Raw genomic sequence first — 14,500 nt, forward strand, 5'->3', positions numbered from 1 at the left:
TAGAGGTGCGGGTGGGGTAGGGTGGGTTGGAGTGGGTGGGAATGGAGTACGGGGTAGAAAAAAAAACTTCTCTTTATATGAAAAATTAATTAATTTGTTTTAAAAAATACTCCCTCCGTTTCACAAAGAATGACCTCCTTTCCTTTTTAGTCAGTTTAAAAAAGAATGACATATTTTCTTTTCTGGTAACATTTTACTTTTTGCTTTCCACGTGGCATGTTTAAGACCACAGGATTAAAGGCAATTTTGTACATTTGACATAACTTTAATTTAGGACCACAAGATTCAAAAGTCTTTTTTATTTACTTAAACTTAATGCCAAGTCAAACCAGGTCATTCTTTGTGAAACGGAGGGAGTAATAATTTAGGAATGAGGCGGTGGTGGTACGGATTGGGGTATTAATAATTTATCATTAGTTTAATATTTTTTTGCTTTAGGAGACTAAAGTGGGTTTGAACCATTTTATCCAAATCATATTTGATCAAATCCATATTTATTATAGAGGAACTTTCACATATAACCACTTAAAAATACTCTAATTACTCTCCATAGCTATAGTTTGATAATTACAATTCGTAACTACATGTTATAGGGAGGAGAGAGGCGAGCGAGACTGGGAGAGAGAGGAGAGAGGAGAGAGGAGAGAAGCGAGCAAGAGAGGGCAAAGAGTGGGAGAGAGGTGAATTTTATATGTATATCGGTTAGATAATTGTATATTATATGTTATGCCGTAATTTTCCTAACCTTTAGAAAAATCACTTTTGAAATGTTCTAAGTATAAAATATCTTAAGAAAAAATACTTAGAAAAGAGTCGCCACTTAATTTTTTAAAGAAATTAAGAAAACTTATAATTTTCAAAGATTTAAACAGAAAAAATCATTTGAAAATACCAAAGAGGGTTCGGGGTTCAATTTATACTTCGAGAAGGGTCTAAGCATTTGAAGTGTCCGCTAACATGCGGTTGACCTGCGACTTGACCAAAATATATTTGACTAATTCTTAGAAAAATGATCTAATATAAAAAATAATAATAATTTGCAATATTTGATTAAATTTGAAAAAATAATTAAATAGATGACACCTTTTATTTTATTTTATTTTTTTAGAGAAAAGGGACCTAAAAGAAAACATTTGAATTAAAACGCAAGTGAATAGAATTTTATCAAAACTAGATTAATTAGGACTTACTTGACTCATTTTTTTTTTTAAATAAAATAATTTAAACCAAATTGGTTAATTTAAGCATGAAAATTCGACCAATTATTTGAAATTTAAAATAAGTGAACAAAATAAGTGAAATGTATTAAAAATAAACCAACACAAAGAAAATGACTCGCCTTTTTGGGGAATTTAATTAAGTTACTTAAAGTTAGAGTTAAATAAATAATAATAAAAAAAAATAATCACACAATTGAATAAGTTAAGAGTAAAGGAGAAATAAATTCGGGCCCTTCTTGGGCCTACTGCAGCTGATTTGGGCCTCAGCTTAATGTCTGCCCTTAGAGACCTTGTGTATACGTCAAGCGTATATTGTTGTATACAGGTCGTTTCTAAGCCTTTTTCTTGTATATTGAACCGTATATCAACTATATACAGCCTGCTTTGACGCCTCCAACCTGTATCTTTATTTTTGGACACATATTTTCTGCCTTGAACCGATATATCAGTGTATAAATGTTGTATACAGTATGTATACAGCCCATTTTCGGGTTTTTGAACTAATTTCCAGCAACATGTTGGATCTCCAGGACCTGTAACAGCTTCCGAATATATAGAGGGCTGACTCGAGAGAGAGGGAAAGCAAAAATCGAGCCTTTATGGCTCAACTTGGAAATGCGAGGAAGATAAGTCCACCATGGACTCAAAAGGGGGTTCATACAAGAAACAAAAGAGGGAACAAAATTAGTATTTGAAATAATGAAAACAAATGAGACGTGATTTTAATTGAAATGAGAATAACTTGTATCTCAAAACTCCAAGGGTCACCAAAGCCATTGTTCTAAATGACAGATGATTTTAAGAAGACAAAAATGAACCAACTAACTATATATATATCAACAAAGCAAACACCTAAAACTTTAGCAATGACAAGCAGGCTAAACAAGGAGAAAATGAAACAAAAGCTAAGAAAATAGAGAAAACTTAACACTAAGCTATTAAAGTTCTAGACAGAGACATACACATGCATACATATATATGATGATGCAAGCTGCAAAGAAATAAGCATGGCATCATAGGAGTAGATCATCTCATTATTAACAACTAATTAACCTTCAATATACAATTTGAAGTATAAAGAGGGCCTGTTAACGAAACAATTTGCTATACATCGAACAACAATTAAAACCAATCATGATGAAGATTTTATAAACTAAAAGAAAACATGGAACCTGATATTTTAATTAAATTTTATTTTCTTTAAAAAAAACAAAAAAAAAACATAAATATGACGAACTCGAGCCGACGGAGGCTTACGTGAGATCAAAGGATGCGTGAAGAAATTATACTAAGAACGCGCTGTTCAGCTCAAGCCAACATGAAATTATATTCACATCAAGCCACAAATTTCAAAGAAGTATATTGACATGAAAGTGGTTGTTTAAAGGAAGAACAACTCAATGCTTGAATAAATTTTCAGATTTTGACCAATGTTTACTTAAAATGGTTTCGATAAATAAAGAAATAAACACTTATTATGACGAGCTATTAACATAACATCATGGATAACACTTCAACCTACGATTATACTTCAAATATTAATGTGATGATGAAGTGAGAAGGGCGGAAGATAGTTATATACTATATGAACAGGTGGAATGTGAAAGAGTCTAAAACCAAAATAACACTTAGTAAATAGATTCAATTAAACATATTGAAATTTAATAAGTCGCAATCATATAGCAATGCAACAAACAAGAGATACGACTGAAACAAGTCTAAATTTTCCAGTTAGCTAACCATTATTTGAATCCAAAACGAGATTTAGAAAAGAGTTTTTACCTCTCTCGGAGCAGCGACTGGACGACAACGAGCTGGAGAGCGGAGATTCTTCTATTATGCAATCTAAATACAAACAGTAAGCTAGGAAAATCTGAGCGTCGATCTTCTCGGAACTTAGAATAAGAAAGCTAGATGTAAAATTCTTAAGTTTAAATGTTTATAGCCAAATAATCAAATTCTAAAACACGTCAAAATTCAATCTCCAAAACTTGTCCCCATCACTTGAATGTAAAGGATTATTTATAGGGGAAGTTGGGGTGATTGGGGGGGGGGGGGGAATCTGTTGGATTTCAAAGAAAAATTTGAATTTTTTTTTCTTTTCGAAGCAACAGCGAGGGCTGTTGTGCAGGCCTGCGATTTCCGCGAAAAGAGGGGAAAAGGGGACGTGAGGTGATCAATTAGGGACTGCTAGGGTATGGGTTAGCAGAGTAGTTGGATGGGATTTTCGGATTTGCTGAGATTTGTTGCGTCTGGAAGAGGAAGAACAGGGTAGGGTCGGTTCATGCGTGGAAAGGAAGAAGAAGAAAAGGGTTGGGTCAGATGTGGTATTGTTGTATGTATGTTTGGATCGCTGGTTGTAATATTATGTTGGGAAATGGGCTGGGTATTAATTTGAATTGGATTGGAAGAATGGAAATTGGAAAAACGAGATGGACTGCTGGAATGTATGAGGAAAATAGGTATTGAATTGGAATTGGGCTGATAGATAGGCCCAATTTTGAGTCTTAGATGGGTTTAAGGTGTTGGCAAAAATGGTAGTTAAACAAATGATCAAATGAATTTAAATTGTAGCCAAATGGAATTTAGTTAAATTTGGCCAACTCTCAACCAAGACGAATTTAAACAAAATTAATTAACGAGCTTCTTAAATTTAATGAAATAAAACAATTAATTTACTTGTAAACAATTTACTCAAAAATATAAACATAACTTAAACTAATCAAACAAATACTTAATTAAAGCAAAAAATCTTTTGAGATGATTTTCGAATATTTTTAAAATATATTAATTATATACATAATTATAAAACACACACACACACATATATATATATATTAAAATTATAAAAACGATACAACTATTTAAAATAACTTGCAAACTATATCTATTTATATTTTATTTTATTTTATTATTTTTGAAATTTTATAAAAACTAATTATTTTAACTCATTTGAAATTGAAGAAGCTCGATGATTAATCTATAAAGTGGAGGTCAAAAATTGGGTGTCAACATTATACATATGCATTTGTATATATGGCAAGCGAGATTGGGAGAGGGAGAAGAGAGGCGAGCGAGATTGGGAGAGAGAGGAGAGAGGCGAGCGAGATTGGGAGAGAGAGGAGAGAGGCGAGCGAGAAAGGGCAGAGAGTGGGAGAGAAGTAAATTGTATATGTATATCAGTTAGATAATAGTATATTATACATATGCATTTGTATATATGGCAAGCGAGATTGGGAGAGGGAAGAGAGAGGCAAGCGAGATTGGGAGAGGGAGGAGAGAGGCGAGCGAGAGAGGGCAGAGAGTGGGAGAGAAGTGAATTGTATATGTATATCGGTTAGATAATTGTATATTATACATATGTATTTGTATATTCTGGCGAATTATACATATACAAAACGTGGCTAATTATACAAACTCGAAGTCAGCCCACGTAATTAATGTATAATGTTAGTCGCGAGTGGTAATTATATCAAATTATAGCTATAATGGATAATTAAGTAGTATAAGTTTGCTTAACCGCGTAATTTTTCCTTTATTATATGGGTGAATTGTAATCCAATCCATTTTAAGGCAATCCATATTGAATCCATCCAGATCCAATCTAACCATTTGCGAACCCTACGTTTAATGCCAACATTATTGAGAAGAGAGACTTTGTCATTCTTCTAAAGAAGAAAAAACTGCCACCTCAAGTATACAATTTGTAGGAGCGCACAAATTTTTAAATTTCTAATTTTCTTTTTCAGGTATAGGGTAACTTCTATTCGAGAAATGGAAGGGGAGAAACCTTTGGTATCCCTTCCCGTCAAGATTAATTGGGCCTTACAATCACTAGTCAATATGTTTTTCTCTCATGCCTTTCTTCATTCATGGTTTGGTATTCTAGTATCCCAATAATAGAGAAAACTATAGAAATCTCACGTCTAGGATTAGAGAAATCAAAGATTGTATTGATGAAAATAATGTTGAGTTACAAGCTCCTTATATAGGAGAAGTTAACTATACTTAGAGTCCTACCACAATAATCATAATAATAATCATAATAATAATAATAATGTAAGTATAAATAATCTAATCCTAGTCGTAATCTAATCCTAATTGATATAAGTAGTCTAATCCTAGTGTGACTCTAACTCTACAACAGTGATGTAAACACGTCAGCCAGCTTCGTTAGACCTGTTCCTTTGACATGTTCCAATCATCAGCTTCCTTCATCTTCAACACGTCAATCAGCTTCGTTGGACCTATTCCTTTGACATGTAAACACCTTTTATTATTTATACCTTTTAAATATGAAAATTCAAAAGGTCATTTTATTCAAAACCCCAAATTGTAACATCTCTTCTCTCCCACTTCACATCTCGAAAGGCACCCTTCTTATAGGCTTTTAAGGATAAACTCGCTTTTACATTTTTTTAACCTGAAATGGTTGGGAGGGGAAATGTTCCCTTTTTTAGGGTACTCCCGAGAACATATTCAATAGAGACAGGACGATGCATGTAGCTCAAAATATTTGAGCACATGCCTATGAACAACAGTGTCAGAAGTTGGAATCCCTCCTCTCCCACAACCGGCCCAAAAGGGAAGTACCCTTTCTCTCTAGGGGTAGGAAAATCATGATCGGGATAGCGAACCAAAATATATGAAACTAGGTGTGGGTCTTTTATCGAAATGAATTGTTTTTCGTTTTTATCTTTCTATCTATTGTTTATTGTGAATGAAAAAATCATAACATATAGTATGCCCAATAGACGTATTTTTTTGTGTTATGTCCTTTTTTGTTTTACGTTCCATAACTCCTCCTCGGTCAGGCTTGGGATGAATAGCAGAGGAAGTATAAATAGCATAACAAAATATTCTTCATCATCATTAGTATCTTCGCTCGTGGCAATTGTGACCTCTCTAAACTTCTTAATTGACTAGTTGTAAATAGCATAGGGCTATGGAAAAAAGGATTATTTTGAATCTAGACCGAGGTATTGATGATGATTTTCTAATATCACATAATAGAATGTGATATAATGAGATAGAATGCTATAAAGGCAATGATTGGGAACAGATTACTTACTCTTAACGGGAAAAGAAAGCCTCTTTATTGTGAAATAAAGAATTTAGAATCGATCAAATCTCTCCAAGTAGGGCTCGGACCTATGACCAATTAGTTAACAATTGATCGCTTTACCACTGAGCTACTGAGGAACAACTAAAAATTTAATCTCATAGAGTTCAATTCTCGTCCCCAATCCATGACCAATATGAGCTCGAAGATTTCTTCATAACTCATGGAAGTTCTTTGTAGTGTCTCCCTTACATGCCTCATTTCAGAGGAAACCTTAGTGGGGCTCTACTTCATTATACTTCATCAGTATCATAATTCCATTAATTTAATATCCCTTTGTTCTCCCGGGAAACGCCCTCCCTTGTTTAAGTCCATTTTTAATGATCTCATTATTATTTATTTTTTTGGAAAATTCAAAAGGAAATATTTTATAACTCTTAAAAGATTTAAAAGGAAAAACAAAATTATTCGAAGAGTTTTAAACGAAACCAAAAAATGGCTTATGAAAAAGGATGGATCTCTTGCTATCATTAAAAGAAACCTCATCATAAGTGTTAAGAGTTTTGAGGACCAATGTCATGGATCTCTTGCTACCATTACAAAAAAGGATGATGTTGTCACCAAAAGAAAGGTGATTAATTTTGGGGGCTTTGCTATTCATATAGAAGCTTTTGAAATCCACATAATTATGCATCCTGTTGGGATAAGCATTTGGTATAGCACTCAGCCAGTAAGAATGAACAGAGAGGGCGACAGAGGGTCTCCTTGCCTTAAACCTCTGTTGGAGGTGAAAAAACCATGTTTGCCACCATTAACAATGACTGAATACCAATAATTGGCAATGTAGTTATAATTTATAAATGATGTTAACCCATTGGTCAGAGAAGCCCATTTTCCTTAGCACTAGGCACAGGAAATACCAAGAGACTCTAACGTAGGCTTTAGCCATGTCGAGTTTGATTACCATATTACCTCCTTTGATAGGATTCTTAATGTCATCAATGATCTCTTAGTCTAGTAGGATATTCTCAGTGATAACTATCCCTTTGATGAAGCCACTTTGATTTTTGGATATGATTCTAGGGAGAAATCTGGCTAACCTCGTATTAATAAGTTTAGCAATCACTTTTCTAGTCAAATTACCAAGCTAATAGGCCTAAGTTCTGAGCATTTCTGGGGATGGTCAATCTTAGGGATCATAATAATACAGGTATGAGTAAAGAATTTGGGGAGCTTAGCACCAACCATGGTAGCTTTGTAGAGATCTGTGGAAATGATTTCCCATGTTTGCTGATAAAAATAACCACTAAATCCATCTGGACTCGGGGCACTGTCAATATTAATATATAGAGAAGATACTCTCCTTGACTTCCTGTAGAGTAGGCATAGCATTAAGCATAGAGTTATCGTCATTATTATTACAATTATCAAGGCATTGGAGAGTCTCAAAGTTGTTTAACTGCCTCTCTTGAGTAAACATATTCTGAAAATAAGACACAATAGGCATTAGCTATAGGCTCATTTCCTTCAATCCATTGTTCCGGCACATTTAATTTTGCTAAGAGTGAGCCTCTTTCTTCTGTTTTCTATGATGCTGTAAAAAAAGCAGTATTGACATCATCCTCTTCTAGCCATCTAGCTTTAGATTTTTGTCTGACGATAGAGTTGAATTTTCAAATATCTTGTATATTCTTCCCTGCATTTGGAAAGCTCATATCTATTCTCAACTGTGTGATTGGTTATACAGTTGTCCTCAAGTAATCTCATATGTGTTGTCAATCTTTTTGGTTCTTCAAAAATGTCCCCATACGCATGTCTGGACCATTTACTAAGGCATTTGCTGGTGTTTTTGAGTTTCTAATGGAGGATGTACAGTGGATTCCCAAACACCTCTATTTCCCAAGCTTCCTTGACTGTTTGTAGGAAGTTCGGATGATCAGCCCAGAAATTGAGGAATATGAAATATTTGATGTTCTGAGGCTATCATTCTTCATAGTAATAAGTAGAGGGGCATGGTCAGAGCAAGCTCTTGACAAGTGAGAAACAACAGTAGTATTATAGTTGTGAAACTACTTTGAGTTGTAGACCAATCTATCGTGTCTTTTCCAAATTGTAGTGGGTAGATCTCTGTTATCACACCAAGTGAAAGTTGAACCCGAGAAACCTGTCTTGGAGACCACAAATCACAATCATTCAGCAGTCCAAATATTCTAGGCTCTCTTCAAATATATGGTCTCTGCCTCCCAATTTTTCCTCACTACCCATTATGACATTGAAGTCACCAATAACTCCCCAAGGGTCCAAGCAATTATTGGCAAGACTCCTAATGTCATCCCAAAGCTCCATCCTGAGTGCTTCAGTACACTTTGCATAGACCACGGTGAGAAGAAAAGGGGGGTCATTCTGGGTGTGAATCTTAATATTGACACTTTGAATATTATCTGAAATGATGGTAACAGTGACAAGATTGGACCATAGGATCCAAATCTTGTTAGAACAATTGTAATAACCATGACGCATCCCAAGTTTCCTTCTGTATCTATCCATTTTCCAGCATTCTACCATAGGTACGTTCTTGGAGGAAAACAATAGGGAGTTGGAATTGTTGAACCATAGTTTGGGGTCTTTCAAAAGATGCTTTGGAACCTATTCCTCTGATATTCAAAGATAGAGAGCTGATTATTGGAAACTTAAAGAGATGGTACCTATTTGACTGTCCTTATCTGTAATTGTTTCATGTTCTATGGAGCCATACACTCTTCCGGTGTTCTGGGAGTACCTAGGTGAAAGATTGATATTGTTCTGGACTTGAGATTTGGATTTGATGGTTTCCAGGTTATCGTCATTCTTCTCTTCACCTCTAACTACTTCATCATCTGAGAAGGATGATATATATATTATATCTCTGCGCTCCATGAAAGTATCTGTCATCCTTAACCATGTTGTCCATGGCTAGGAGTTCTTCAGAGAGAACTCTACTTGTAATATTTGTAAACTCTCTTGTGTCAGGTAGATCGGGTTCCTTGTATACATACATATTTCCTTCGTTTGTTCTATTGATCTGATATCCCTGGTTTCATGTCTTCTCCCCCTATTGCTGTAGAGCTATGATTGTACATTCTGTTAATCATGTCTCTATTGATTGCAGGCCAACTAAGTTCTGACAATCTAATATTTGCAACGGGGTTGTTTGGTTGATGGTTAGACTTATGCAAGGATTAGTTATGCAGGTTTAGTTATTCCATCTTTTTATTCTACATAACATTAGACACAGATTAGTTATGCGGGATTCTAAATCAAACACCATATTTGGTGAGTTGAATTTTATACATAGCAAAAAAAAAAGAGGCTATCAAACATGGTACAAGTAGGATTTAATACATTAATATCCCGAAACTCCTAACCAACAACCAAACGACCCCTAAGTGTATCATTTTAAAACTAGATTTTTTAACTATTTTCTGCTGCAGTAAAGACTGTGAAGATCAATCCATGAAGGACAAATCAAGGTTTAGTGTCTCTCTCAGAAGTCTTTCACAACCAATGTCCTTAAAAGACATAGCAAGGACTTGGGATATTTGCACTCACGTGATAATTTTTGAGTATGCACAGCAAAGTGGTGGAGGAACTTTCAGCTCAAAGTACGGGTGGGTCTTGGGAGAATTGTTTGAGTGCAGCATGATCAAACACGATCTGATGAGCCAAGTTATGAGATTATCTTGATCCACCCTTCGACTGCTGCCTCCTATATAGTGGAGGTGACTGCACATATTTCGGGTGCACACATGTTACACTCAGATGAAAAAGAATACAGGTCACCTAGTATGTCTACAGGGAATCAGTAGCCTAATTTGACAATAAGTCATACCTTATGCATTGTTATATATGCACTTTGCGTAAAAATCTGTCAAGTGGACACAAATTTGTAGTTCTTGCTATAGTTAACTGTGTATAAATCCTCCCAATCCCTTTTTGCATTTCTGTGCAGAAAGTTTGTAGAGTGGCTAGAGGTTGAAGTTTTTGGGATACTTTTCTCTACAAACTGTGTTCGAATTCCCCATAGTACCTCTGCACATTTTTTCATAGCTGGTCTTGCCAATCTGGAAGGTGCAAGGCATTGTCTAGCTAGTTTGAGTACTTTTTCAACAGCCTCAATTGATGCGGGGCTTCTTCGCAATCTTGGATCCATTGCTATTACAGAATCCCCATGTTTTAGTATTCTCATCGCCTGCATTTGAAGATTATTCGCATTAGCTACTAACTTCATTGTAGAAATGGATAGTATGGAAGTACAGACTATTATGTCCAACTTTATTAAATCCAAGAAAAAGAAGAAAAAGCTCTATAGTAATGGTTGTTTCTTAAGAGAAAAATGAGTAAGGCACAATTTAGACAGAAATATGGTAGAATGTTGTTTTCCCTCAGCTGGTAGTTTCACGTGATGAAAATTTGCAAAAAATTACCTTCAATTGTCTAGTACACGCGTCCTTGTCAATTGCATGCAACTTTGGGCTATTTATTGAATACAATTTTAGTTAGTTCATAGACTTACTCACCCATTTTATCGTCACTCTCTCATCAATGGTTCGATTTGTTTCAATGGGATGTCTTCCTGTCATCATCTCTACAAGCAAAACACCAAAGGAGTAGACATCACTCTTTTCAGTAAGCTGGTATGTCCTTAAGTACTCAGGATCTAAATAGCCGGCAGTCCCTTTTATTTGTGTAGAAATGTGTGTAGCACAGGGATCTTCAGCAGCTAATCGTGCAAATCCAAAGTCTGCTACTTTAGCATGGAGATTTTCTGTGATGAGTATGTTAGATGCTTTTATATCTCTATGGATAATTGGAGGATCTGTTATCAACATAAACACTTGGTAAGCATTTTAAGAACAACTCTCTTCATTCTTTAAAAGAAAAATAAAGTGACAATGGATTGGCATCTAATAAAATACTCCTTGTAGTCAGCAAACATGACGTGCTACCTGTGTACGAGTGCAGATAGGTAATAGCATGAGCTACATCAATAGCAATGCTCAAACGCTCGGCAACTTCAAGCTCGGTTCCATTCTTACCTGGATTATATATAGCAGATGACATTAATTTCCACTGAATATTAACTCAAAAAAATTCCAAGTTATCAGATCAAATTAGGATAATAGCCAAGTAGTTTTAACGGTTTAGAGCCTTAACACGTCACGGTATCTTTAGAATTTAAACAAGATTGGAGCAAATAACTAATATAGACAATGCTTCATCCAGTTCTCAGTAAAATACCACTGAGAGTATGACTAATAATCAAGTAAACCAAACAATCCTGTTAGTTGAACATGGCATAATAATATGACTAGTGACTTTCTTGACCTACCATCCAAGTGTTCTCGAAGTGTTCCATTGCTGACATATTCAGTGATAATAATCCTCTCATCTCTGAGCTCCAGAAATCCATAAAATCTAACAAGATTTAGATGTTCAATCTTTGACAATGCCTGGACTTCATTCTTGAATTCTGCCAACACTCGCAAATCCTACAAAAGATTTCGTATAAAGATTTTGAGCACAATCTAGCATACCTGTTAGTCTCAGAACTTTAGAGATCATTGATTAAAACTGTGACTGAAGAATACAACCTATGCTCTTGTTCAGAGCAGGTCAAAGAGTAATGTGTATAACAAAATTCAATACAAAGCAGTACCTTCTTAGCACGCTTAATAGCAACAGGAAATCCATTCTTAAGCTTTCCCTTGTACACTGTCCCAAACCCACCTTCACCAATCTTGTGTACAGCAGAAAAATTTCCAGTCGCCTGGCAAATTTCTTCAAACGAGAACTCGAATGTACCTAGCTGCTCCCTGGTAGCCATTGAAGTTCTATGGGAATTAGAGTATTGGGGTTTCAACAAAATTCCCCTCTTGCTTCCGGAAGAGTTACTACCTTTTGATGCTACAGATAAAAGGAGAAAGATGCCAAGTAAATTAGTTACAGCAAGAACTCCCTGATATCCTCAGCTACAAAAAGCTTGATGGAAATAACTTGGATTCATATCATTATTGATTTGCACCATAAAAGCATAAACACTAAAAGTAAAATAGACCCCTCTAATTATATCAGAACTGGATCCATTTTCTGACTTAAATGTCACCATAAATCAGCTTATCAGCCCTCAGACATGTTGATAAACAGTGAATCTTTATGACGATAATAAAATTATTTATGAGATTGGATTAGTAACTTACAGGAGACCTCCCTCTCTGGACTTTGACTTCTGTTGGTCTCAGAATTGGCTTTCTTCTGCCAAAAGACAAGTGTAGAGAAAACATCACTTAGCTTTTTCGTGACACTTTTGAAGGAAAAGCCAAACTTGTGATGATGCTTTCTAGGTCCAGCAGAGTAATCAATGATTAAGTGTTGTTGGAAACTCTGCCTTTGGCTTCTGTTTGTTCCCTTCATCTGGTTTCTGAGTTGACCATATCAAATGCTAAAACTCCATATTAATGTGTTACATGTTCTTAAAGTTGTCATTGATGAAGGAGACTCTTTCAAACATTTGATGATTTTCTTATATTTTATTGATCACCATAAGCTAAAGGAAACTTCTTGGACTTGATTGAAAGCTAAAAATATTTGGACATGTTGCCCATTGGTTGATTAAACTGAGAATGACTCAGTCAGCAACACATTTTACAAAATTATCCATTTTCATTATTACTACTGCTATTTTAATATTATGGTATAAGGTTATCTTGGGATGGAAAGAATGACAAAGGATCTTGACTTTGGTACTGCCACAAAGGAAAAATAATATCACCAGACTAAACATTAGGTGTTTTACGTCACTTTTGCTTGGAGCTTTGTTATCCATTTTTTTCCATTTCTGTCAACTGTCTCCATTTGTTTAAACCCCAGCATCTATGCTTCCCTAGTTACTGCTTAGTTTTGCATCACATCAGCGCCCACACTCAAAACAGTAACTACATGCCATAACTATTTAATTTTTAAAACACTGTTCATCCAACACTCCAAGGATCAATAGTGCTGTGAGAGGTCAACCATCATCTTCATCGCTACTGTCATCAATATTGGTGGTTGCGCTACTGCTTGAAGCTAATGGAATCACTGGTTGCTGATGAGCTATTGCAGACTCAGCAGCAGCAACAGCCTCAGAGGAATAAAGCTCTGCAACACCTTATATTAAATTCATTTCTATGTATTCAGAATCCTCCCGGGTGAGTTCTTCTATATCATACTTTTTAGGATTTTCCTTTGCATCAACCTCCAGTTTTTTGTTTGCTTCTGATAACACTCCAGGGAAATTCTTGACCTTGTCTAGAACTTGGCTCTGGGAAGTTGAAGAGATCTCAGGCTTCTTGATAGTCGGATTAAGTTTGGAAATTTGTGACTGCAGATCACTCCCTCCGTTGCAGATCAAAAGTTTTGATTCGAAGGATGAGAAAGAGCTTTTGCTTTCCCCCTCCAAGTCCAACAGAGCATTGCTTGTGGACTTCATCTGAAGAGATTTCTCTTGGTATCGAACACAAGTTGTAGATAGGAACAATACTCTTAACCAGGGCCAAGTAAGACCAAAGCTGCTAGTTAAAGATCTTCTGCATGGAAATAATGGATTTAGTATTTTTAGGGGTTGGAGTGGGAGCATTTCAACAGATCAGATTGTATATGATAAATAAATACTTTAAAAAAGGAAAAACAAGCAGCTCACTTTAATCAAATCCCCCCTCAATGATACAAGTGAAACAGATACTTGCATGCTTCTTCAAAAGTTCTCTCAGATCTCCCCAAAGTCACATGGAACATAGTAATTGTTTTTTTTCTTTTTTTTTTGTTTAGATCATTCGAACAAAGAGTAATTATTATTTACCTTAGATAAATATGCACGATGCACACCAACTATTAAGAAAGTTTCTCACCTAACAAAGTGTTCATCATAGCATTGTTTTGTGCTACAATTATCAACTGTATTTATTCATATACTTCTTTCGAGATTCTACTTTGACAAACAATTGAGCAACACACTACATAAAGTATCCTTATCATGTGGAGCGGGAAAATAAACAAATCTCAAGATATGATCCTGACGCTACCATGAGTCATCAATAAAATGTATCGTAATAGCCATGAACCCATTTTGTTTTAGTTTGAAGTCCACAAATCAGTTGTTACTGCAATTCTACTTGTGAGTTTCTCCGGCAACTTAAAAGTT

The 14,500-nt window shown here is 35.3% G+C and overlaps 2 protein-coding genes across 4 annotated transcripts in view; one reads left to right on the forward strand and one right to left on the reverse strand.

The window, feature by feature from the left end:
* The window catches only part of LOC102592705 (uncharacterized), a 21,546-nt gene extending 11,238 nt beyond the window's left edge, over positions 1 to 10,308 (forward strand). The window contains exons 2-3 of one of the 3 annotated variants that reach the window (XR_001474370.1): positions 9,431 to 9,512; positions 9,753 to 10,308. Coding sequence is in view for 1 of the 3 variants with exons in the window: in XM_015312191.1 (XP_015167677.1) it covers positions 9,753 to 10,005 (253 nt within the window). In the remaining 2 variants the exon portion in view is untranslated. The remainder of the gene's footprint in view (positions 1 to 9,430; positions 9,513 to 9,752) is intronic. The other 2 variants (XR_001474371.1, XM_015312191.1) reach the window with 2 other exon arrangements.
* On the reverse strand, positions 10,176 to 12,756 carry LOC102583647 (calmodulin-binding receptor-like cytoplasmic kinase 2). The gene is made up of 6 exons (XM_006355074.2): positions 12,519 to 12,756; positions 11,978 to 12,225; positions 11,651 to 11,810; positions 11,268 to 11,357; positions 10,839 to 11,137; positions 10,176 to 10,510 (listed from the first exon to the last, which is right to left on the reverse strand). The coding sequence occupies exons 1-6, from the start codon at positions 12,730 to 12,732 to the stop codon at positions 10,190 to 10,192; spliced, it is 1,332 nt and encodes a 443-aa protein (XP_006355136.1). The 5' UTR covers positions 12,733 to 12,756; the 3' UTR covers positions 10,176 to 10,189.
* Between the last annotated feature and the right edge of the window lie 1,744 nt (positions 12,757 to 14,500).

Source organism: Solanum tuberosum, unplaced genomic scaffold, assembly GCF_000226075.1.
Source record: "Solanum tuberosum cultivar DM 1-3 516 R44 unplaced genomic scaffold, SolTub_3.0 scf00192, whole genome shotgun sequence".
In the NCBI taxonomy this organism is placed as follows: domain Eukaryota; kingdom Viridiplantae; phylum Streptophyta; class Magnoliopsida; order Solanales; family Solanaceae; genus Solanum; species Solanum tuberosum.